Source organism: Rhinatrema bivittatum, chromosome 10 (genome assembly GCF_901001135.1).
Source record: "Rhinatrema bivittatum chromosome 10, aRhiBiv1.1, whole genome shotgun sequence".
NCBI classification, from domain to species: domain Eukaryota; kingdom Metazoa; phylum Chordata; class Amphibia; order Gymnophiona; family Rhinatrematidae; genus Rhinatrema; species Rhinatrema bivittatum.
The window spans coordinates 56,932,854-56,954,898 of NC_042624.1; the positions used below are offsets into that span (position 1 = coordinate 56,932,854).

At 45.0% G+C, this 22,045-nt stretch overlaps 1 protein-coding gene across 3 annotated transcripts in view; it reads right to left on the minus strand.

Annotated features, from left to right (window-relative positions):
* PTPRC (protein tyrosine phosphatase receptor type C) overlaps positions 1-22,045 on the minus strand; it is a 246,146-nt gene that overhangs the window by 50,160 nt on the left and 173,941 nt on the right. For all 3 annotated transcript variants that reach the window (XM_029618223.1, XM_029618222.1, XM_029618221.1), the window contains 4 exons: positions 20,933-20,993; positions 16,018-16,126; positions 8,697-8,731; positions 6,844-6,953 (listed from right to left, as the gene is read on the minus strand). In XM_029618223.1, the coding sequence (XP_029474083.1) occupies positions 6,844-6,953; positions 8,697-8,731; positions 16,018-16,126; positions 20,933-20,993 (315 nt within the window). The remainder of the gene's footprint in view (positions 1-6,843; positions 6,954-8,696; positions 8,732-16,017; positions 16,127-20,932; positions 20,994-22,045) is intronic.

Sequence of the window (22,045 nt, forward strand, 5' to 3'; positions counted from 1 at the left end):
CAGCTCAAGGAATGTTACCTAAGTAGTGGAAAAAAAAAACCCCAACGCACAGCAACAAGAGAAACCAGCAGTGGCTCTAAAATGTGCAGGAGAACCATACTGGGAACTTGTGCATTTATGCATACTCTTCTTCAGAGCTACAGCATAAGCCACGGAGGATAACCAGATAATCAGAACTCACTTTGTGCAGCATACATATGACACCTAGAGAATCCCTTTTAAAATTACCCTACATACTAATGTACACGTTAGCCTACGTAGATGTGCTAATGTGATGTTATTACCCCAAATGTGATTGTTTTAAAATTAATGCTATCAGAGAGGTGTTATGGCCCCACAAGCTGCCACACTCACCCCCATCGCAGGCTGACACTGCCAGGGTCCTTCTGTTGAGGCAGAACACCGCCAACACAAGCAGATGGCACCGTTCTCTCCCACGGCCCGGGATGCCACCATGCCACCGCATCTTCAAAATACCCTTAAGTACGCACCTGACATATGCTTTCTTAAAGAGCCCGTAGCAGGAAGATTGCTGTAGCGCCCTATAATGACATCACTAGGCCCTCCCCTTATATGGCCCTGCTGGAGGAACAGTCTCTTGCTTCAGCAACGTCCTACCTTAGTGTAGCATACATTGCTAATTCCTTATCATCTTGCCTCATCTCTCCAGTGTGCCCTGCCTCGTCTCATCCAGCTCTGCCCTTCCATATCAGTCCCTTCTGTCTCATCTTTCTCTTCTCTTCGGACTGACCTGTAGTTTTGACCCCTTACCTGGACCATGAGTACTCTTGTTTGCCACCTGCCACTGACCCCTTGCCTGGACACTGACCTACCTAGTTTGCTGCTTGCCTCTGACCCTTACCTGGCCCTGGACCACCATTTATGCCGTTCTCTAACAGACTCTCACCTAAGCCCTGCCGGCCTCTGGAACTCAAGAGCTCAACCTGCAGGGAAAGGGACTGTTAAAGTTGAAGCCCTAAACCAGTCTCCCAACAAAGAACCTCAGTCAGCTGTCAGTGAGGCCCTACGGGGCTCTCCCCATAGGCTGTGTCAACTTCACCACAGCAGCAAGGGTCCACACTTGTTACAGTTTGCTTAGGCCATGCACCCGGTGGACCTGACCTCACTCCAGGACATCCCGGGCCTCCTCAAGGGGTCCAACAGCAGCAAGGGATTCTCAATCAAGTTACTGGGCTTCTTGAGAGACTTTCCACCTACATGGATGTAGCAACACCAGTACAGGCTCCTCCTCTGGTGGTTCCACCTTCGCCAAGGCCTGCTTCTCCTCCAGGACCAGTGCTCCAACTCCTGCCACCACCACGCTATCATGGGGATCCCAAGGTATGCTGCGGCTTTTTAAACCAGTGCCACATGCATTTGAACTTCAGGCTTTGTTCCCCACTGACTGGACCAAGGTCGCATATCCTTTCTTTGCTGGATGGTACAGCCCTAGATGGGTGTCCCCAAGGTGGGAGTGAGATAATCAGAGCCTTCCAGACTTCCTTCGTCAGTTCCAGCTCATTTTTGAGGAACTGGGCCATGCTTCCTCCATGGCGGCAGAACATTTCTGTGTTTGGCAGGGCTCACGGACCATCGGGGAGTATGTAATTCATTTCCTCACCCTCACGTTTGAACCACAATGGGGAGAGGACAGTCTCACAACCGTTTTCTGGCAGGCTCTCTCCAGAAGAATAAAGGACGAGCTGGTGGTCAAGATGTTCCCACTTCCTTGGTCACATTAATCATGCTAGCTAACCAGATTGGCTGATGGTTCCAAGAACGGGTCCAGGAGACAAAGGCTGCTCAGTGGTGTGTCCCTTTGGCTCCCTGATTCCAGAATCCTCTAGTACTGCTGTCCACTCCAGAGTTGAGGTTTCTCGGAGCAGCCCATGTAGCTGGGCCATACTAAGCTGTGCCCAGAGAAGAAACTTCATAGAAGACAGCTATGCCTCTGCCTATACTGCACTGGTTGAGGACATGTTTCATCCCAATCGCCCGAAAAGTCGTGACTCTCGTGCCTAGAGTTGATCAGGGAAGCAATCCTAGGCCACACACTCCTTTCTGCAAGTCCTGTTTCACATCTATATCTCTACAGAGCACTGCCAGTTCTTTACTGAAGCCTTCCTTGACTTGGGAGCAGACGGAAACTTCAGTGATGAGGCTGTTCATCAGCACAGGATTCTGAAAACTCTTCGGGAACAAACAGTCAAGATTTCCTCAGTGTATAAGGATCCCCTCCCAGGTCACCTCAAAGAGATAACTGTGCCACTTCCACTTCAGAACAGTCTCCTCCACAAGGAGACCATCTCATTCCATGTGATACCCAGGGTCATAAATTCTCTTATTCTGGGTCTGCCTTAGCTTCAACAGCACCAGCCAGAAATTGATTGGAATTCCTTGGAGCTGGCACGTTGGGGTCCAGCTTGTTCCGCTACTTGTCTCTCCACAATCCAGACACTATCTTTCTTGACGGTGACCACAACTAAACATGGACTGCCACCACAGTACGCTGCTTATGTGGATGTGTTTTCAAAGCAGCAAGCTGAAATACTGCCTCTGCATCATTCCTATGACTGTGCCAAAGACCTTCTCCTGAAAAAGATGCCCCCACAAGAAAGGGCATATCACTTATCACCTACAGAGATGAAAGCCATGAGTCAGTACATCAAAAAGAACCTAGAAAGGAGCTTTATCCAACCTTCTTCTTCCTCGACAGGAGCAGACTTCTTCTTTGTGGGCTAGAGAGACGATTCCCTCAGGCCCTGGAAATGCCATCACAAAGAAGAACAGTTATCCATTATTTTTCATCTGAGTTTTTTGACCCCCTGCAAAGGGCAAACATTTTCACCAAGTTGGACCTGCAAGGAGCATACAAACTTAAACGCATTTGCAAAGGAGACGAATGGAAAACCACATTCAATACCAGAGATGGCACTACAAATATTTAGTTATGCCCTTCGGCTTGTGCAATGCACCCACAGTGTTCCAGAATATGGTGAATGAAATATTCAAAGACCTTCTTTATTCCTATGTGGTTTATCTATTCTGAATTTCTGAGCCAACCCTGAAGAGATGTCAAAGAGGTAATGCAGAGGCTATGAGAACACCATCATTACGCCAAATTGCCTCTTTGAGCAATAACAACTTTCCTTCCTGGGCTATATCATCTCTCAGACCGGCTTCCACATGAATCATGAAAAGCAAAAAGCTAATCATAGACTGGCCTCAGCCAGAAGGCCTCCGGGCACTACAGCATTTCTTAGGATTCGCCAATAACTTCCGACAATTATATCAGGTTAACACTTGCTGCCTTAATCAAGAAGGGAGCAGATACCCAGTGTTGGTTCACAGAAGCCATTACTGCCTTCCAGGCCCTCAAGTGGGCATTCTCTCAAGGACTCTTCCTATGGCATCCAGATCCTGATCAACCCTTCATTCTAGAGGTAGATACTTCTACCCTCAGGATAGGGACTATCCTCAGCCAACACAATTATCAAGAGTTCCTCCTGCCCTTCTCCTGTTTTTCTAGGAAGTTCTCTCCAGCAGAAAAGAATTATATGATCAGGGATCGGGATCTCCTTCTGGTAAAATTAGTGCTGAAAAATCTTCTAGAAGGCACCAAACACTGGATCATGATCTATACTGACCACAAAAGCTGGACTACCTCCAAAATGCACAACAGCTAAACCCAAGACAGGCCAGATAGTCTCTCTTCTTCAATTGGTTTGACTTCGAGTCATGCTATTGATCAGCAGCTAAAAATCAGAGAGCAGATGCCCTCTCTTGCCCTTTCCAGATGGACGATATCCCTGAGATCCCTCGACATATTATAGATCTGGCAAGGATCATCGGTGCTGCTGCCATACTGGCACCCCCAGGAAGCCTGTAGTACCTGTAGTACCAAAACATCTGCATGAAAAGATGTTGAAATCAGTTCATGACTTATAGCTGGCAAGACACCCAGGAGTCAACTGAACTCAAACTATGCCACTATTGGTGGCCTCAGATAAAGACTGATGTAAATAATTTTGTAGAATCCTGCCCTATCTGCGTGCAGCACAAGATTGTGCATGACCAACCTTGATTGCTGTTTCAGCCATTGCCAGCCTCTGAGGAACCCTGAACCCACTTGTCCACTGATTTTATCACGGACCTCCATCTCTCTCACAGCTACACCCCAATATGGATTGTGGTGGATAGATTTTCCAAGATGGCACATTTTATTCCTCTCCCGGGCTTGCCTTCTGCTCCTTAAATAGTCCATCTCATCATACAGCATGTCTTTCGCCTGCACAGACTTCCATCCCACATATAGGGCCGGTGCTAGCTTTTTTGCTGCCCTGTGCGAACAATTACTGAGCTGCTCCTCCCCCTCCCCCCACCCCTGCTCATTCATTCTCTGCCCTGGGACCACAAAAAAAAAACAACACCCAGCTCCATTCAGTGATACAAACTTTAAAAACTAACCCCATCCCCCCATGGCTGGTACAAGGGTATTAAGTGCCCTAGGCAACCCTTATAGCCTTGCACAATGCCCCCCACGCCATTCCACACACAGAGTTAAAAGTTATGCATTTATATTTAACATGAAAAATATCAAAGTACAGTATTCTGCGGTAAAAATATCACTTACATTATATTTACATGCACTGCTGTGATGCCAACCAGAAATCCCTGCAAATAAGTCACTTGGAACCCATATGGTATTAGGCCTATTGTGATGTGTGTTGGGTGTATACTTGCCCCTCCAGAAGCCTTAAAACACTAATACTCTTCCTATTAAGAGAATGCCTCACCTCAGTCACACATGCAGAACATAAACAGACCCTCACCAAACAGAGAATAGAGCAACCATAAAGTAGAAATACAAATGTGCAGACAAAAACTGAACTGGAAACCACAAGAAGTCAGACTCTCTATGCAGTGCAAAAATGAAAAAACAGAATCATCACCATTCCTCAAACATAAAAGAATAAAATCAAGAAATAAAATAAATATATAATCATAATACTAAAAACATACTAATATTTCAAAAAAGCTGATGAATAAAAGATCAAATAATTAAAAACTCATATACAAGTTTTTTTAAAATGTCCCAAGCACCAATAAATATTTCAAAACAGCAGACAAAGCAAATAACACCTGAAAAATAAAACTAAAAAGGATTTTAAAAATTCACGCTCTCCATACCTTGGAACTTTGATTTCCAATCATCCCAAGATTGTCATGGATTAGTGGAAGAGGAATGCACAAACTTTCTCCTCTCTTTCTTATATACACACACACACATACGAGCTCATATACACATACGCTTTCTCTCAGACAAACATGCAGGCGTCTCCAGCTTTTCTTTGGTTGGAATCTACCAGCAGCTTTTCTTTTCCTAGCAACCTCGGAGCCTCTCTCATTCCTCTATTGCCACATGGCTATTGGAGAGGTGCCAATCACTGCTACTGGCACTGAAACCCATTCTGCTGCCTCCTCTGTGCAGGCCCCATGGTATTAAAAATTTGCAGGGCTTACAGTTCCTCCATGCTGATCTTGTACATTGCGAGGTCGGCATAGAGAAAGTGCTACTCTTGTACATTCCGAAAGATAACATATGCCAATCACTAAAAATTCAAAAATGATATATTTTTTTTTACCTTTGCCAGCGCTACCTTTGTCCTGTCATATGACAGGGCAAAGGTAGCGCCGGCGCCATTTCTACAACGCACCGCAGGCCCGAGAGTAAAAGATCACACCGGGACCCCCGCTCTGGACCCCAGGTAATTTAAGGCATTTTGGGGGGGTTCGGGAGGGTGGGGGATTTATTTTAAAGGGTCGGGGTGGGTTTTAGGGTTGTTTTAGTGTGCCGGTTTTTCCGCCCTCCCCCTTCCCCTCCCCCTTCCCCCGATTTATGATTTTTGACGATAAATCGGGGGAATTCCTATTGTATCGCGCTTCTAACGATTTTTGACGATTTAAAATATATCGGACGATATTTTAAATCGTCAAAAAACGATTCACATCCCTAGCAGGCAGTGCTAACTTCTCACAGCTGTTAATACTTGTGGCTATATAGTGATGTCTGTGGTGGTCGGCACAAATATCAGTAGTTAAAAAGTCATACAACCTTCAGCTCCTCTTGGGCTCCACCAATGGCCAAATGAAAATCTCTGAACCATAAGGCTGTAGTCACAATCCCTCTAAACACTCTCTTCATCCCTCTCCCCCAGCTCATACCCCCAAACCTCTCCTCCTCCTCTCCCTCATCCCCTCCAACACTCTCTTCCCCAGCTTGTCCCTTCCAATACTTTCTCCCCCTACTCCTAACACTTTGTTCTCCAGTTCATTCCTTCCACTCTCTTTTTCTCCCCCAGCTGTCTCCTTCAACACTCTCTCCCCCAGCTCATCCTCTTCTCACATCCCTCCCACAGCTTGACTCTTCCACCAACAGGTCCCTTCTCTCCTCCTCCAGTTCATCCTGAGTCTCTCTCACTGTCTCTCCCAATGACCCTGGCACTGCTGTCTTCCCAGCACCACCAGACAGCTCTCAAAGTGAGATGCACTGACTCTCTCGCAAGAACAGCCTGAGAGTCCAGGCACCGTGCTTCTCACACTGTGAGAGGCCCGTGATGCAGGAGGAAGACGACAGCTCTGGCTCCTCCTCCTTCCATAAGCACCCAAATCTGGTCTTCCTTTTCTTGCCGGCTTGCAGAACATCAGGTTCTGTGCAGTGAAAGGTAAATTCTGCACCTGGGGGGAATTCTGTGCTAACTCTGCATCGTGCAGGTGCACAGAATTCCTCTAGGAGTAATACTTTATTAGTGATACTTATGATATTGTAAGGTAGGGTCATACCTGAAATTCGGCCAGGAAAAGTCTTCCTTCATCAGCAATCTTTTTCCTGTAAACATCTAAAAGTTGCTCTGCTGGAATTGGGTCCACATTCAATAGCTGTTTTTCATCATCTTAAGAGAAATTTGCTTTAGGTTAAATGCAAAATAATGGTTAACTGTGCTTATTTATTTATTTCTAGATTTTTGTCCCAATACCTGAAAAGCAACTTTTCTTCCAATCAATAGAACAGTGAATATGCAGTTCATGCTCCTTCATGCGCTCACCTTTTGAATTCACCTTAGATTACTCCCCCTAATCCCCACTATTTCACATGCACAGTTCCCCTACCTGCAGTATATACGTAAGCAGCTCACTTCATAACCAAAACTGCTGACAGAAATGCCATCAGAAAGATGGTTGCCACTTGATAATGCTTTTGCACATTACAACGAATGGCATCTTTGCATTAGAGATGGACCGATCTGCACTATGATGGTGATCTACAGTTTGGAGGATGGGGCTGTAAGCTGTTTTTCTCATTGTGATCTGAAAAAATAACTCAAGATGCATCCCATGCTATCAACAATGGGATTCAGCCATCTATAGTTACAGTTAAAATCTGACTCTGTAACTGATGGCATCAAATTAGCCCCTTATCAGGTAGAAAATCTTTCATTTAACTAATCAGTAAATTATGGGGTAGATTTTAATACCTACGCACAGGCGTCCATGTGCGCGCACTACCCGGCGTGCACACATGGACGCCCAATTTTAAAACATGCGCGCTCAGGTGCATGTGCATCTTGCGTGCGCCGATGCCCGTGGCCTTTCCCCATTCCCTCCGAGGCCGCCTGAATTCGGAGCGGCCTCGGAGGGAACTTCCTAACCCCCTAACCTAACCTCCCTTCCCCTTCCCCTAACCCTCCCGCCCCCTAGCCCTATCATAGACCCTCCTCCAACCTTTGTTTTACTTTTTGCGCCTGCCAGCACGTGATCCTCCAACATAACAGCAAATGGCTGCTGTTCCGGAGGACTCTGGCCCCACCCCACCCCGCCCCCTCCCCTTTTTCAAAGCCCCAGGACTTAAACGTGTCCCGGGGCTTTACGCGCATTGCCGGGCCTTTATAAAATAGGTCCGGCGTGTGTAGGGCTTTGAAAATCTGCCCCTATATAAGAAGAGACAACTCATTAAGAAAATTCAGTCATATTGACCATAGACATCTATTTGATACTTTCCTGGGTTGAATGAAGCATGTATAAAAATACACGAGAGGTGTGTTGTTTGTACATGAAAGCAAGGATGTTAGCTTGGGATAATCAAGATTAATTGCATTTGGTGCTATCAAATGGTTTATAGAATCTCTCTCTTTACAAGTTAATAAATTCATAATGAACGTTAAGGATGTGCAGAAAAGGAAAATTTGATGAAATGTGTTATTTTTTTAATTAAATTAATAACCATCGACTTTAAGTGTATAGTTTTCATGCAGATACATGAGAAACAGTGAAAATCATAATTTGTTCAATGTTTTTCTGCTTTCAAAATAATTTGCAAAAGGGTTTTATGGAAAAGCCAAATTTTAATTTTTTTCATAATTTTGCACACATTTTTCCATTTAAGTCTGCAGCAAAAATGTTTGTGTAAATAGTCCTATTCTGGTTAGCAGTTTTTCTTGTTTACATGTACAAAACCTAGGTTTTACCATTGACACTTTCCCAGTGAAAAATGTTGCTTTCTTCTAGTAGTTGCATTTTTCTAATAGTTGCAATCTCCTGGAGACCACTGTCAAGAGTCTTCAATAAACTGATTACAATAATATGGTTACTGAGCACACTATCTCATTTATTCATTTAAATAAGCAAAATGTACTTACCCCACTCAATAAGTTGCGTGTTTTCTCCCAGGTCACTGTAAAAACAATAAATAGTTGTCTATCCATTCATAGAAAATGCCATAGCTTGGGGAAAACAATTTTCAAAGGCATTTACATGGGGAAATAGTGGTTTAAGTACATGCCTAAAAATTACCCTACCTCAATATGGCTAAAACTATAGGTGGGTTTCCACAACATGCACACTTTTATCCCCGTTTAGAAGAGGCATTCATATGACATGTTCAGTGAAAAAAATAACGTGCCAAGATTGCATTTCCAGCTCAATCTGTGTTATTTTCCAGGGAAAAGGTTCCTACATTAGAAAATAAGTGCAATGGTCTATGGGTTCTTCCTACAATGGCAAAGAGAAAGCTTGCATGTGCTCTCTCTTTGAACCAAGTGCAAGTCTGCAGATAAAAAAGTGCCCATAGACAATTCCAAAGCAGACAGTTTGAAAACGTTCCCCTTCGTGGTTTTATTTGCTTTCTTTAGGGAACTTTTTTTTTTTTTTCCGTGGCCTCGCTATCTCTGGGCACATGTTATGTTTGCTGCTTGGCTCTATTTTCTCACGACAGAGTGATCCAGTTCTGTTTTTATAACATTGCCTGGGGATTCTGCTTCTCCCAGGCAAAACTCAGATTTTACAAAATCCAGACATCCCATGGGATAAAACCAAGACTCGTGGTGATTTGGGGTAATTATGCCACTGTTGATGCTGCTTTGCCACATTGACAGAGCATTGAGCTGTTCACAACACTATAGTTTGTGCAATTTATCCTTCTCATGATTCCTTGGGACGTTTGTGCCACTGTGCTTATCTTTCCCCTTCTCTTTATATGCCTTGGGGTGTTGATCTCACTCTTCTTGCTGCCTTACCCTCAATCTATGCCTTGAGATATTGACCTCTGTGCTTCCTGCCTTAGACCTCTTTGGATATCTGGGTAGGGGTTGATGCCACAGTGTGCTTTCTTTCTAACAAAATTGATGTGTGTGTGTGTGTTACGATCCTGCCCACGGACCCCATCCCACGGACAGGGTCTCACCTCCTCTCCTGTGCCGGCCCGACACTGCTGTCTTCATCGTGGCCTGGACTGTCGCCAAGCTGTGCCTCCCTTCGTCTTCGCAGCCTTGCCGCTGCTGCTTCCTCCTGCGTGGCTGGAGCTGCGCCGCCGACTCCTCCTACAAGGGAAGTCCTTGCCGGGATTCCCTCCTCCTCCGTGGCTCGAGTGCCACCATTGGAGCTCCTCTTCAGCGGCATGGAGCTGCCGCCATCTTCCTTCCTCTTTGGGGCAGGACATCACCCCCAGTGTGGCTCCTCTTTGTGGCAGGAGCCACTTCTGGCCTGCTCCTACTTCCACAATGCGGCAGGATGCCACTGCAGGCCTTAGCTCCACCTACCTTCCTACAGGGCTCCCTTTAGGCATGAGCACGTGCCTCTCTTCCTCCTTTAAAGGGCCAGAAGCAGGAATCACCCTTCGGCCCCTCAGATGACGTCCTCAGGGCACTTCCTGGACCTTCTCTATATAAAGGCCCTGCTTCAGTTCCTCGGGACCTTTTGATGGAGTTCCACACTCCATGTAGTTACTCCATCTTCCATGGAGTTCCACCTGTTCCATCATGGTCCATCTAGCTGCTCCTGTCTGGATGATTTCATGTTCCATGTCTTCTCATTTTTTATGTCTCCGTCCGATGCTCTGGGTCTCGTCCCTTGTCGGATTATCCTCGTTGTATGTTCCAGCCCTCAGCTTCCCTTCCTGAAAGCCTTGGGGTTCCTCGTCTGTTCCTAGATGTCCCAGATGTTCCAAATGTCTAGATGTCCAGATGTCCTCTCGTCCAGATGTCTGGATGTCCACTCATCCAGATGTCCTGATGTCCTCTTGTCCAGATGTCCACTTGTTCAGATATCCGGATGTCCACTCACCCTGTTGTCCATCTGTCCAGATGCCCAGATGTCCACTCGTTCAGAGATCCAGATGTCCAGATATTCAGATGTCCTTGCATACGGAGGTACCATCCTCCTGTGTACCATTTTCCTTCACTCCTTATCTCGATCCTGAAGAATCCGCTAGTAGCCTTGCCGTCCACTGGTCTTCGTCTCCAGCCAACCTTCTTAGGAGTAAATCCGTCTCATTCGGAGTCCGTCTTCAGGTGACTGGAATCCCCTTCCGGCTGGACCTCTCTCTAGCGCTGTCCGGATCCTCTTCTCCATTCTGTGCAGGTTCCGCTCTCCATGTGGTCTGCGACCAGCCTTCCAGATTGTGTAGGGCATGCAGCGGGACAGGGTGGTCTGTGACCAGTCCACTTCGGGCTGTGTAGGGCACTCTGAGGGACAGCACCTTCCAAGTCTCCAGAGTCTCATCTCATCCAAGTCTCCCAGAGTCTCGTCTCGTCTTACCCAAGTCCAGGAATCCTCTTCTCATCCAAGTTCCAGGGGTCCTCATTTCCCCTATGTACTCTGACTCTTTTATGCTCTAGGATCCAGAGTCTCCTGCTCTGGTTCCTTGCCTCTTAGTTTCCAGCCCTCTGCCTCCGTCTGACCTCACTGTGCATGTTGGCTCAGAGGAGGGCTGACCCTGCTTTGCCCTTCTCCAGTGTTCTTGCTCCTCCCATGCCTGTACTTGCTCACCTCTCTTGGGGTTTGTCTTGGGACTCCTCCATGAGTTACCTCATGGGCCATGGGCTCACTCTCTCCCAGAAGCAAGTGATCGCGCCTGCACTTCCCCTCCCAGGGCCTGCTGGGCGCATTCATAACAGTGTGTGTGTGTGTGTGTGGCTGTAGATGTCTGAGTGTGGATAGCTCTGTGTGTGTATTTGTGCTTGTGCATGTATGTGGTATGGATATGTGTGAATGTATGGGTGTGTGGATGTGTGGGTGCGCATGTGTGCATGTACACTATTGATACTCTAACACTAATAGCTTGCAGCCATACACCTTACTCTAAGACTTGAGGTATTGTTGTAACTTCTTGCTGAATTGTTCTGCATCTGTAGTTTGGACTTTTAATGTCAGTCTCTTCTTGTACCTCAGTGTCTCTGGGCAACTTTGTCTCTGTATTCAAACTCCCTAACAGTACTTACTGACTATTAGTCTTACCATGTCAGTCCAATGCTTTACACATCTGCTGCACCTCTCATGATGCCTTCAGGTGTTAATGCCACTATTAGTGGTTCTCTTTGCCCCTGTTTTGATGCCGTGATGTCTTCAAACCGCTATTAATATTTTTTGCCTCTTTCATGGTGCCTTGGGATATTCATATCATTGTGTATGCTGCCATACCCCTCATTCCCGGGGTTGAAGTATTCATGCCACAGATGGTGTTCATGTCATTGTGCTGCTTTAATCCTCTATTGGTGCCATGGGGTATTCCTGCCACTGTTTGTGCTATTTCATCCCTTTCATGGTGCTGTGCTCCTTGTTTGGTGCCTTGAGGTAATGATGCTACTGTTGGTTAGGGATGTGCAGACAAAAAGTTTATGTTCATAAGTCCATAAGTCGAAGGTGAGGGTCAATTTCGGTCAATATGGACATATGTAGAATTCCATAAGTTGAGGCTATGTCCATACGTGCACCGGTTCCCTAAATAAAAATTTAAACCCCTCACCCTCCTTAATCCCCCCCCCCCCAAGACTTACCAAAACTCCCTGGTGGTCCAGCGGGGAGTCAGGAAGCCATTCCTGTATTCCTTTGCGAGGAGCACGTGACGTCGGCGTCACGTCGGAGTGACGCCGACGTCACGTGATTCACCGCGCCTCCGCTCCCGGACCCCCCGTTGGACCACCAGGGAGTTTTGGTAAGTCTTGGGGGGGTCAGGAGGGTGGGGGGTTTAAGTGTTTATTTAGGATCAACATAGCTATGTTGAATAAGTTGGAAATCGCGATCGTTGCGCCTCATCACTTTTTTAAGTTAAAAAAAATAAATAAGTTGCGTTTTACATATGCGTTCAAAACGAATGCACACCCCCTACTGTTGGTGCCCTTTGCTCCTCTTTCTCAGCTTTGGCATGTTATTGCCACTGTTGGTGCTGCTTTGTCCATCTCACAGTGCCTTGGGCTATTCATACCATTCTTGGTGATAATTTGCCCTACTCTCAGTGTCTTGGCATGTTCTTCCCTTTGTTGATGTTGCCTACTTGCAACTATCACTAAACTTGTATAGAAAGCTCCAATTTTAGAGTCTGAAATAGGAAGCATTTCTTCACCCATTGCCATTAATGGAAAACAAATAGCCAAATGATACAAATAAATGAATACATTTTGGGGGCCAAAACCAAAGAAATCAAATCACCTAGTCAAACCGAACTGAACTAAATGAATAAAGCAAACTGAAAATATGTTCTGAGCAATTCACTAGCTAACAAGTATTGTCACATTATATTTATTGCACTCTCTTCAGGATTTGTAAATTTACTGCTAGCTAACCAATCTATGATCAAAACAGCTTTTTTCTAAAGTATATGCATACATTTTCTTAGAAAAACAGCCTGCACAACTTAGCAGGTGGAAATATGTGCAGGTTGTTTTCTGGGATAATTTTTCAAAGTGAAAGTTTGAGTATACTTTCATTTTGAAAATTGATGCAAAATCCACAAATAAAACATACCCGTGGGCTTTGCATCAATGTGGCAAGTTACCCCCATATTGGAGTTTATTAATATCTATAGATTGTTAAAAATTATGATCTTCTTATACCATACTATACTTTTGTAAGAATTCAAAGGACCCCTTTTCTTGTTATTTATATAATAAGGCAATATTCACTCACTGACCAGTCTACAAAATGAGCGGGATAAATTTATCCACCTAAGGGGGTTATTTTCTAAACTTTTATTGTGTGCGTTAGGGCCTTTTCGCATGCGATAGGATGCAAATAAGCTGGAGGGGAGGAGTCAAGCAAGGAGGGGAGGAGTTGGGGCAGGGAGGGGGAGGAGTCGGCCGCGGCACTGAGGGACGTTATCGCCGGCAGTAGTGCGGCAAATAGTGTGTGAAAGGCTGCAGCCAGCCGCACTGCGGCCAGAAAAATTGCACCACAGTGTGAATGGCTGCGGCTTTTCGCAGGCCCCCCCCCCCCCTCCTTCTTCTGGGATTCATCATTCTGTGAAGAATGATGAATCCAGCCCTAACTTTGGTAAGGCTATTCAGGGGCACAGCCGACTAGAGATGTGAATCGTGTGCCAGATCATCTTAATGATCAGGTTTGGCTGGGGGGGGGGGGGGGGGGAATCTGATTGTTAAGATATGTGAATTGGAATCGTTTCCGATTCCAATTCACATCGCTAATTTTTTTTTTTAGGGAGGCCCGCGCCACTAAAAAAAAACCCACCCGACCCTTTAAATCGACCCCCCTTAGCCTCCCCCACCCTCCCAACCCCCCCCCCCCAAAACCTTTTAACATTACCTGGTGGTCCAGGGGGGCCTCGGGGGACGATTTCCCATTCCCAGGCATCAGCTGCGCTAAAATAAAATGGCGCCGATGCCCCTTTGCCCTTACCATGTGACAGGGTATCCGTGCCATTCGCCGGCCCCTGTCACATGGCAGGAGCACTGGATGGCCGGCACCATCTTTACTCATCAGCCCCTATTATACTATACTCTATAATAGGGGCTGATGAGTAATGATGGCCGGCGCCATCTTTAAAGATGGCGCCGGCCATCCAGTGCTCCTGCTATTGACAGGGGCCGGCCAATGGCACGGATACCCTGTCACATGGTAAGGGCAAAGGGGCATCGGCGCCATTTTTTTTTAGCACAGCTGATGCCTGGGAACGGGAAATCGTCCCCCGAGGCCCCCCTGGACCACCAGGTAATGTTAAAAGGTTTTGGGGGGGTCGGGAGGGTGGGGGTCGATTTAAAGGGTCGGGTGGGGTTTTTTTTTTATCGGGCCATCGGCGCCATTTTAATTAGTGGCAGCCAAAATAGCGCCGATGGCCCGAGAGCGGGAGATCGCGCCGGGACACCCCCCCCCCCCATTGGACCACCAGGTAATTTAACATTTTGGGGGGGATCGGGAGGGTGGGGAAGGTAAGGAATTGGTTTTAAAGGGTCAGGGTGGGTTTAGGGGTTGTTTTGGTGTGCTGGTTTTCCCGCCCTCCCCCAAATAATTCCCGTGCCGTATTTAACGATTTAGGACGATTTATGACGATAAATCGAGGGCATTTGTATTGTATTGTGCACTCTGACGATTTAGGACGATTTTAAAATTATCTGACAATAATTTTAATCGTTCAACAACGATTCACATCCCTACAGCCGACTATCTTAAAAATAGCCAAACAACTTTAGCTAACTTTAGGACTACTCTTTGTCATGACCAGGGATAGCTGCATAAGTTATCCAGCTAATTTAACTCCATCCTGGAAAGCCTCTACATTATCTACCTACATTTTAGCTGCATAATGAGTTTTCCAGCTAAATGCCTTGGAATATGGACCCCAATATATCTGGTCCATTAGATTTCCCAAAAATATATTTTTATTTACAAATATCAAAAGTAATTAGGGTAACATCAGTGAGAACCTTCCAAAGCCTGGGAATAATTTTCACTTGCTGCTTCTTCAGGAGTAGGTTGACATTTTTCTTTATGAATTTTTACAGTAATAACTGATATGGAAGGCTTTTTAATAAAGCTTCAGGCAAAAAAATCTTGTTAATGATATAATAGTTGCATTCATCTAGACTATAACACAAAAGCTGTAATGTAGACTGTTAATAGTTTTGAATAAGTGATATCACAGAATGATGAATTGTAAACTGGGAAATACATTTTTAGATCTTATTTTTCTTTTTTGATATTTCAGTGTGCAGACATTACTACACATTATAATACATCTTATCAGTGCTATGTTTCTGGAAAAAACATGCAGGATGTTGGCCGGGCCAATTTTCAAACCTCACTGTCCTGGTGCGTGCAAGTTGCTTCAGGTCGGGCTCTGAAATAACTTGAAAAATAAAAGGTACAAAAATTTAAAAATGGGTTTTAGAGGGTGGGGAGGAGAGGGGAAGTGGAAGGGAGGTTAGCATAGGGGGTAGGAAAGTTCCCTCCCAGTCCGCTCCTAAATTGGAGTGGACTGGAACTGGGGAAGGCCCCAATGTGTCGCCATGCGAATGTTGACAAAATCGACTCCCCCTTGCATGCGCCACCTCCGATTTTATAACATGCGTGCACTGGCACGCACATGTTATAAAATCACGCGTCCATTTGCGTGCACAGGGTGGCATGCACACATGGACCCGCGCGTGTATTTTTTAAAAATCTAGCCCTTAGTTTCATAATATTCAAAAATTTTAAACGCCACAGCCTTTTTACTGGAAAGAAATAATTTACCTTGAAGACCGTTTCTTCAGTTTGTAGATTTTATACAAAACAATAATTAAGGCTACTGATGTCACAACAATCAGGAAAACCAAGAATCCAATTAGGGCTTTGTCATTATCTGCAGAATAAAAATAACATAAGACACAATATCATCATGTTTTGCAGAAAATGTTAATATTCTTTGTGAAATAATTTTAAAATGAACTAAGAAATATAATTTAAATATAAGAAAATTCTATGGTGAAAAATTCCTATGATTTTCCAGGTGTTTTACTGTGCTAACATGAGCCACCCAAGTACAACCATCAGAAGAAAACCAGAATAATAAATACTGCAAATGGACTTTAAAATGATTTTTATGGGAATGTTAGGTGTTTGTTTGAACTGCTTTAACATTGTTTGTAAAATCAACTTTCATTTATTGCTGCCATGTTCATCTTGCTCACCCCGATTCATCCCCACAACAGCTACTGCTCTCCATTTTCACTAGGGCTATGGGGCGGATTTTCAGAGCCCTGCTCGCCTAAATCCGCCCAAAACCGGGCGGATTTAGGCGAGCAGGGCCCTGCGCGCCGGTGAGACTATTTTACATAGGCCTACCGGTGCGCGCAGAGCCCCGGGACTCGCGTAAGTCCCGGGGTTCTCCGAGGGGGGCGTGTTGGGGGCGTGTCGGGGGCGGGCCCGGTCGTCGCGGCGTTTAGGGGGCGTGTCGGCAGCGTTTTGGGGGCGGGTACGGGGGCATGGCTACGGCCCGGGGCGGTCCGGGGGCGTGGCCGCGCCCTCCGTACCCGCCCCCAGGTCGCGTCCCGGCGCACAACAGGCCCGCTGGCGCGCGGGGATTTACTTCTCCCTCCGGGAGGCGTAAATCCCCGGAGAAAGGTAAGGGGGGGGTGTAGACAGGGCCGGGCGGGTGGGTTAGGTAGAGGAAGGGAGGGGAAGGTGAGGGGAGGGCGTTAGAGGATTCCCTCCAAGGCCGCTCCGATTTCGGAGCGGCCTTGGAGGGAATGGGGGTAGGCTGCGCGGCTCGGCGCTCGCCGGCTATACAGAATTCATAGCCTTGCGCGCGCCGATCCAGGATTTTAGTGGATACGCGCGGCTTCGCGCGTATCTACTAAAATCCAGCGTACTTTTGCTTGCGCCTTCCCCCTAAAATTAAAAGCCCTTAAGGCTTAGAATAGTTTTATTTTTATTCTGCCTTTTGTGGCACTTCAAAGTGGATTACATTAAAATACTGTAGGTATTTCTCTACAATCTAACCCCTAGATTCATCAAAATGCATTATTAAAGCATTGATAATGCCTGCATAATGAAAATGGGTCTTGTTTAGGAAAACTTTGGAATAACCACAGCAATAGTATCACATAGTGTGGTAAACATCACACCCTGTGATTATTTTTTGCAGAGAGAGAGGCTGAAACAAAGAGAGTCTGAGAGAGAAAGAAACAATCTACAAGGCCCTCCTAGTAGTGAAGTATTTATATCTCTATAGGAGGGCCATCTAATAGGTAGAGATGAGGTGTTAATGGTGGTTTAGGAGCCAGTTTCTCATGTAGAGTCAGACATACGAACAGCACAGTACACGTTGGTGAAGATTTGATGTCTTTTGGAGTGAGGAAAGTCTCACAAAGATTCCATTTCAACTATGTTCTCTCACCCTAGTTTGATGGATTGTATAACAAGGTACCATCAAGCTAGGGTGAAATAACATAGTACAAAATTTCATCTTTACGAGACTTTCCTCACTCCAAATGACGTCAAATCTTCACCAAAGTGTACTATGCTGTTTGTACATTTCATTCTACATGAGAAACTGGTCCCTAAACCCTAAACCACCACCACCTCACCTCAACCTACTAGATGGCCCTCCTATAGAGATATAAATAGTTGCACACTGTGAGGCCCCTCTCCCCCTCTACTTTGACTCCTCTCCTCTCTCCCTTCCCAAGCCAAGAAATAGCCAAAATGCAATTCTAAAAATTTATCACAAATTGCGTTATGGCCATTTCGGGGATATCGCACAGCCTAATGCCAGGAAAAAAGGTGTAGTTATTTCCAGTGTTAAAACCATGCGATAGCATGCATTATGTTATTGCACGGTGCAATATTGCCCCTCTTTTTACTACATCCTGCCCAGACTCCTCCCTGATCCTGCCCCTCCCAAAAAGTTGCATTCATGCCATGTGTTACTGTTCTTATCACATGCATTATGGCAATAATACATACATTAACACCATAACACATTTTGATGAATGACCCTGTAAAGTTGTACCTGAAAGAATGGGCTTGTCCAAAGTCACAAGGAACAGCAGCAGGATTTGAACCCTGATTTCACTGGTTCAGAGTCTACTGCTGTAATCACTAGACTGCTCCTCCACTTACCCACATTGCCCCTGGCCCCACCCTGGACTTCCCTAAACCCACAACTCCTAACATCTTACACTCAACTGAGTGGTCAAAATGGGACCAATATGGGTCTGAAGTGAGCCAAAGTAGCTCCTGATCCTCTTTTGCTGTAAACCAAAATGGTACCAGCTTACCTAAGGCCAGTACCATGGAGTACAGAAAAACTAAATGAGCCTCCCCCTTCCCAATCCAGTCACCTGAGTCCCTCCAAGCCCTACATCTTACCTCATCTGTGGATCTGAAGGGAAAAGGAGTGATCCCCCATCAATTCTGCTCCGCCAATGCTGGATTTCAAAATTGTACTGGATGAACTGAAGCCAGCACCGTTTTGAAGTAGGGCACCGGCAAGACAGAAGCGAATGGAGGTATGTTGGGGGGGGGGGGGGGGGGGGGGAGGGGGAATGGTGGCAAGATTGGGAAGGATTTTTTTTTTTTACAATTTTTATTTATGCATTTCATAATACAATTTCAGTGATACACTTGAAGAAGGAAACTAGAATAAAGATATTGCAGAAAAAGAAAATTACAGAAGAAATACAGGACAAGTTAGCATATCCAATTCAAATCCAAGTCCTTAAGAAAAAAAAAAAGATCTAAGACCTACCAAGAAAATGAAAAAAAGATTTCAAAAAGACGACAAGCTCCCAGAGAGATTGAAAGTATCTAATACAGAAGTTTACTGCTTATCAAGAAATTATGAAACTGTGAGAACAGAAATATCTCCATGTAATTTCCTGTCACTGAGAAGGCTGAATGAAAATATAAGAAACATCTCTATGTTTTATGTGAAATTTACATGGATATTTTAAAAAGAAAGATGCACCTACAACTAAAGCTCTAAGCAACATTATAAGGAATTGTTTCCTTTTCTCTGTGTCGACACATCAGGGAAGACCTTGACTTATAATCCCAAAAGGCCTCTGGTTCTATGATGAAAAAACAACTTTAATACCCAGTCTCTATCTGGCTCAAGGATAAAAGAAACAAGCAACATTGCAGAACTTGCGAGTTCACTATCTGAAGTCTCAAGATGAGTAGAAATGTTCAAGTTGCTTGAATTTGTCAGTATCAAAACTTGTGTTTCCATATCCACGTTATTTCCTGTACTGGGAGGTGATCTCCCACTTTGGGGGTGCCCAATATGTACACCTGAAAACTTTAGTTATGGACATCCTGAGATTGTTGTTCATTTGACGGGGATGGAGGGAGGAAGAATAATGAGTATCAGTGTTCTCTTTTCCATCACCCCCTACTAATCCACACTTGCTTTCTCTTCCCCCATTCCCCACCCAGCACCTATCACTCTTCTCCCCCCTCTAGGGATGACACCATCATTCTTCCCCTTCCTCTCTTCCTGATGTCAGTGCTCTTCACTCCCACCCTTTATAAGTCACAGCTCCCTGACTTGTGCACCCTCACTCTACCCTCGGCTGAGATCCAAATCCTAGATTTACAGCTGCCGATTTAGATGTGCATGTCGCAGCTCCTCTCCCTTTTCTCCCCACATGTTGCATGTAGTGTCTGCTTCAGACTCAGCACTCTCCTTTTGTTCCTTTAGGCTTACTACAGAAGGGAAGTGGCTGGAGCTGTAAAAAGAGCTTCCTAGTGCTTCCCTGGAGTCACGGCAATTGATGCAAATTTTGGGTGAAAACCAGAGAGTATGCCTATATCATTCGCTTTCTATATGATTTCTTGTTCATAAGCCACAGTTTGTGACAACCTCTAGCTTGATTATATTCTGTGAATTGGGTGTTCCACTTGCCATGGAGAACTTAGAGGGTCCCTTCAGCAGTCTCATGTTACTGAGCCTAGAACTCGACTCTGAGCTAATGGTTAGCTTGCCAACTGACAACTAAAAAAAATTGCCCTCCTTAGATCAAGAGGCCAATGCCATGAGGGAGGTCACTTTTCAATAGCTGGGTTCACTCATCAGACCTCATTTGTATGTAGGGTCATTCCAACTGGTTGAACATTCCTGCGCACTCTAACGTTGGCCATAGTGGGTTTGCAATGTGATAACCATTGAATTTGCAATCTGAGAGACATTTCTTTTAGGCTTCAATTGGAACTCTGTGTGGTTGACTCCCATTCCCCACCCACCTGCTTACCCCTGTCTAGTCTGAATCTGGAGTTGTATTAAAATGCCTCTGGGGAATTGAATTTGGTCTCTCTTGTCAGGGAATGGGATGCTCAGCATAATGGCCAGGCGAATGGGTGGAGTCAGACATTACCCAAAGCATCACTTTCCTTGAGCTCTAAGCTACTGTGGTGGCTTCACGTGTGTGGGGTGTCTGTGCCACAAGGGGACTGAGCAAGGGGATGATGTTGCTGGCACACTGGTTCTTCCCTCTGCATGACAAAGCCATGCTGCATGAAATGATGATGCCACTGGTGTACCACACTTTAACCACCTGCCCCTCTCTTGTTGGCTGAGAGTTGGGGCCAGCTCTGCACAGGTGTATCAGTTACCAGTGGTTCCCGTGCAGGTAGCCCGGTGCCACCCATTTCTTCAAGTACTTACATTTTGTTTTAAATGTAAAAGAGTGAGAGGGTCCATTGAAATATCCGTTGAAAGCAAACAACTGGGATGAAGGAAAAAGAGAAAAAAATTCAGTTTTACTGAAAGTTGGAGTTTGGAGCATGTCACACTGGGGTATAAATCTCTAGTAATATTTTAGGAGATTTCTCTGCCTGTGAAAATACATCTACAATATTTAGAACAATCATTGTGTATGGATCGTCGCCATAGAAATCCAAAATGTAGCATAAACACACTTTACTCATGGGGGCACTTTGTTATGCTAATAAATCATCATACAAAGTGGGCAGCATTCCGCATTTATGCAGTCTCTTATGGAAAAAAACTGGCAGCAATCCAGATACATCCCAAGAGACCAACTTCAAAACTCTCATAATGGTTATATTTGGCCATGAGACAATGCCTGAGTATGGTACTTTGGAAGATTTCCACTTTCACGTTTTTTTTGTTTTTTGGTTGCAAAAAAGTAATCATTTTCCAAGTGTTAATAGTGATTGCATGCAGCCATTTCTGAAGTGATACCTGATATATTTACACCGGATTTGCCTGTTATAATTGATGACAGATGGATAAAAAGAATAGAATTTATACATTTTCATTTTTAAATAATCTTAGGCATGCAAAATTATAAACATTGGATGCCGGTGTAACATGATTAGGACCAAAGTCACTTCACGTGCCAAAACAACAAAGAGCACTGTTATTTGTGAGAGCACACACTATTGCCATTTTAGCCTGAAAAGGGAACTTTGCGACATTTTCTAGCTTCGTAATCCGTAAATTTTCGTGCATAGTTTTATACTTGACAAATTTATTTAAAGAGTTGCCGCAATGCAAAATTATACAAAGTAACTCATTAGCCATTCCTGCATAGTAAAACTTTGCTTCAACGAGCAGACTTTGCAAATTTTTTAAGTTCACCTCAGTGAAGTGTAGTCAAAGATTTTACAAAAAAAATTCATTAAAAAAAACTACACATACTTTATTTTACCAGGTTTTTTTCAAGAAAGACCCATTGGAAAAATAGAACACACTCTTGTGCAAATAATGTGAAAAGTATTCACTGCTTCGTACAACCGCCTCTTAGTTAGCAAG